Source organism: Teleopsis dalmanni, chromosome 1 (genome assembly GCF_002237135.1).
Source record: "Teleopsis dalmanni isolate 2A chromosome 1, ASM223713v2, whole genome shotgun sequence".
NCBI lineage: Eukaryota > Metazoa > Arthropoda > Insecta > Diptera > Diopsidae > Teleopsis > Teleopsis dalmanni.
Window position 1 is genome coordinate 49,335,114 of NC_051846.1, and position 3,842 is coordinate 49,338,955.

The 3,842-nt window shown below is 29.0% G+C and overlaps 1 protein-coding gene across 1 annotated transcript; it reads left to right on the forward strand.

Moving 5' to 3' along the window:
* Positions 1-898: 898 nt before the first annotated feature.
* On the forward strand, positions 899-1,896 carry LOC119672226. Its single transcript, XM_038083228.1, has 3 exons — positions 899-1,315; positions 1,392-1,658; positions 1,712-1,896. Exons 1-2 carry the CDS (start codon positions 926-928, stop codon positions 1,623-1,625), a joined length of 624 nt encoding a protein of 207 aa, XP_037939156.1. The 5' UTR covers positions 899-925; the 3' UTR covers positions 1,626-1,658; positions 1,712-1,896.
* Positions 1,897-3,842: the final 1,946 nt, after the last annotated feature.

Sequence of the window (3,842 nt, forward strand, 5' to 3'; positions counted from 1 at the left end):
GAGTGTATACATCTTGATTTTTGGGAATGATCCCACCAATGTTACCATTCATTAACGTACTTGCCTCTTATTTTTATATTTTTTTTATTTCTTTTTTGTGGATATTGTAACATATCTATACACAAAAAAGTATCTTTTAAATTAAGGCACTTCCAAAAGTTATCAAAATACTACTGATAGTACAAAATTTACAATTTGAATTGACTTTTCTATATTGATAAAACGTCCATGATAATTTATCATAGCATAACTTCACGACTTAGTCAAAGTCGATATTTGATAAAAAGAAAAATTAAGTATTGTTTTCACAGCTCCTTTAACGTTAAGCCCACCGAATAAGGACAGTAAATCTTTCCTAATAGTCCACGACGGATTTCCTTATATATATTATCCTTGTAATATATTTCTGCTGAAAAAAATTATACAAAATAAACAAACTATACTACCATACTTATTTATTTGGCCATAACCCAGGCGCCTCTGCTGCGTGCGCACCTTCTCCAGTTCAGTACATCAAGTCCGGTTAAAAATGTTTACAAATTTCTATTCCGTATATTTCATTTACATATATAATATCATCATAAATTGTTTTTTATAATAATTCATATACACAATATAATATTTACAATATGAAGTTCGAGTTATGGAAGCAGAATTGTATGTAATTTGCTCTCAAAAACCTTAGTGCACTGCTTTTGGTTCGAGTAATAGAAAATTCGAGTTATAGAAGTTCGAGTTATAGAAGTTCGAGTTATAGAAGTTCGAGTAATGGAAGTTTGACTGTATATACAATTATAATTATATTACATTTGGATTTTATGACAAATATTTTTGAAATATTTTTTTTCAAAAAGATATTTAAAATTTTTATTTCTGTTTAAAAACATAATTTAATATTTTTAGAGAAAAGGTTTAAAATTTCATAATGGACGACGATATCTCTTCGGAGAATAGCGTTAACAGTATTTTGAACAATAAAGTTGAAGATTCAGATTTGAATTTTGCTGAGATGTGTGTTCAATCGGAATCCTTCATACACAATATGACTTTCCCTAATAATGAGCTTCCAAACGGTTTTCAATGCAATGGTTCGCAAGAATGCTTTTACAACTTAATTCCCAATGAAGCCTGTCCACAATCTTCTTCTTCCAATTGCAAGAATGATTTGAAATCTGTGGGATCCAATCCTTTTATAAATTTTTTGCGGGATTTCAGATTGGATCATAAAGATATGGCAGTTATAAACGCCGTACAATGTGGCGCAGCAGAGTGGAGAAATTTAGAAACGGCTACTAAATTGGCGTATTTCAAAGAGGTACTAGAGATACATAGAGATATTAAAAATACTTTATATTTTTGAAGTTGTAAAAACTGTGATTTTCTATTTATAGGCATTTGTAGCCAACGGGGGAAATGTAGATGAAGAAGCATGTGATGATATGAATGCAAGTGGAGAGGAGCTTGTTGATGATAACTGTAGTGAAATGTTTAATGAAATAAGATCACCTCCAATTCGCTCTGCTGTTGCCAAACCGAAACGCTGTAAAAAACGTAAGCGTGGAAAGCGCGCTGAAAAGCGTAAAGTACTTGGTCAACCAGGACGTAAAGCCTGCAAACGTCATTAAAACCGTAGCCTAATGCGATATAGTATATAATAAGTGCGTTTCGTAAAATGTTTTTTATTTATAATATTAATATCTGATATTTTTAGATTACTATATCACAACTAAGAATATGAAACTAACAACTATTCCAGACTATCAATTTAAAATTCTAGTATTTAAAAAATCCTAATGATGTATATTGATACAGTGATCAACGTTTTGAATAATACATTGAAATGGATTTTTTTTCAAATACTAAATCTATAATTGACAAAAACATTTTCGAAATAAAAGTGAAAAAATTGAAAATCGTGAAAAAATATATCTTGTTATTGAAAATGATTGAAAATGTTATATTTGCTTGAATAAAATTCTTTTTATATAAAATTTAATAAGCACTTAATTTATTATGTATGTTTTTTAAACTAAATTAACTCAAAGTGTTGTAACTAAATTGTTCTTTTTTATATATAGCTTTATTTTAGGATTATGAGACTATTATAGTGTAGTAGAAAATTTTATTATTTAATACATTCTGAATATTAAAAGCTTCGTAGCAGTCCCTGTAACTACTGAGACCAATATACATATATATATATTAGGGTGCCATTAATTTTCGAAAGTCGGAAAATTGCCCGCGGCACCCCCCACATTGGTTCATTTTACTAAAAAAATAATCTGTGTAAAATTTTAGTTCAATTGGATAAGTGGAAATGGTGCCCCAAGAGCCTCATTGATTGCTTATATCTCCGACATATTTAATTTTACATAAAAACTGTCTTCCTAAAAGTTATAGATCTATTAAAAATAAACAATTCACTCATACAAAGTTTTTCTGTATTTCTAATAGTTATTGAATAAGACAAAAAATAAGTTGAAGTCACCCGATTGCTAGCTTTGAAAGTACTATGAATGTAATTGTCCGCTTCTGCTTTACAAAAAATTCAATATTTCTAAAAAATTAAAAATAAATTCAATATTTCCAAAATTTAATCTTTCTAATAATAAAAAGGTACTAATTCTAGGTTTGTCCGACATAATTTTTATTATTTTAGTTAACGTTGCTGGAGCAAAGTGTTCTTATTACCTTCAGTTATTTTTGCGCGATCTATTGATACTCTCCTGACTTCCTTGTCATCACTATCTATATTCAAATTTGAAACCATCTTTTTCTTTGTCTCAGGTGATATATTTAAATCCAAAAAGCAAAATGAACAAGCTTTGAGCTTAAATAATAAATACAATTATTTGATATTGACTGAGAATAGAAAGAAGATTAAAATCTTGAAAATGAGCTTTGACTGATGACAAAGCATTAAACCATACTTCAACATACACTTTAGTAATAAATATACATATACCGCAAAGAGCATTTTCTTCATCTGTAGATAATTTGAACTCTTTCCTTAATAAAAATATTTTTAATACATGCATGGCTTTCGCCATCCATTTTGCATGATGTGTAGCTCCAGGAGGTCGAAACTTTATGGTACAGTTCGGCTTTTCTCCTAAAAACATTGATGCAAGTTACAGAAGTTCCTTATAATTATCTCTTGGTTGGTTATCCTTACGAATCTTATAAAGGAAACTTGTAATTCGTAACACATCATCCATATTTATTTTCTTACTTTTTCATTTTCTAAGCTGACTGTAAAGTTATCAACATTTATTTTCGGCCAAAACTTCTGAAATCGTTGAAATAGTTCAACATTTGGGCTTTCAGACTTGTACGCTTTTTAATGTAATCACTTTGAATTGAAATTCACTTCGCATTCCAATGAATAATACAAAAACTCACTTATGTATATATCTATACAAGTATTGGACTTATTTTCTAGCAAATTTAGTAGGCAATTCATTCATTGAACTTACCTAAATTTAATAGGGGGATTTCAGCTTGTATTTGCTTTTATTCAATAACTATTAGAAATACAGAAAAACTTTGTATGAGTGAATTGTTTATTTTTAATAGATCTATAACTTTTATAGATCTATAACTTTTATAGGAAGACAGTTTTTATGTAAAATTAAATATGTCGGAGATATAAGCAATCAAAGATGAATTGTATGGAAAAAATCGTTATTTTCCAATCTTTGAGGCTCTTGGGGCACCATTTCCACTTATCCAATTGAACTATAATTTTACACAGATTATTTTTTTAGTAAAATGAACCGATCTAGGGGGTGCCGTCAACCGATTTTACGAAAAAAAAATTGCCCATATACCTTAATGGCACC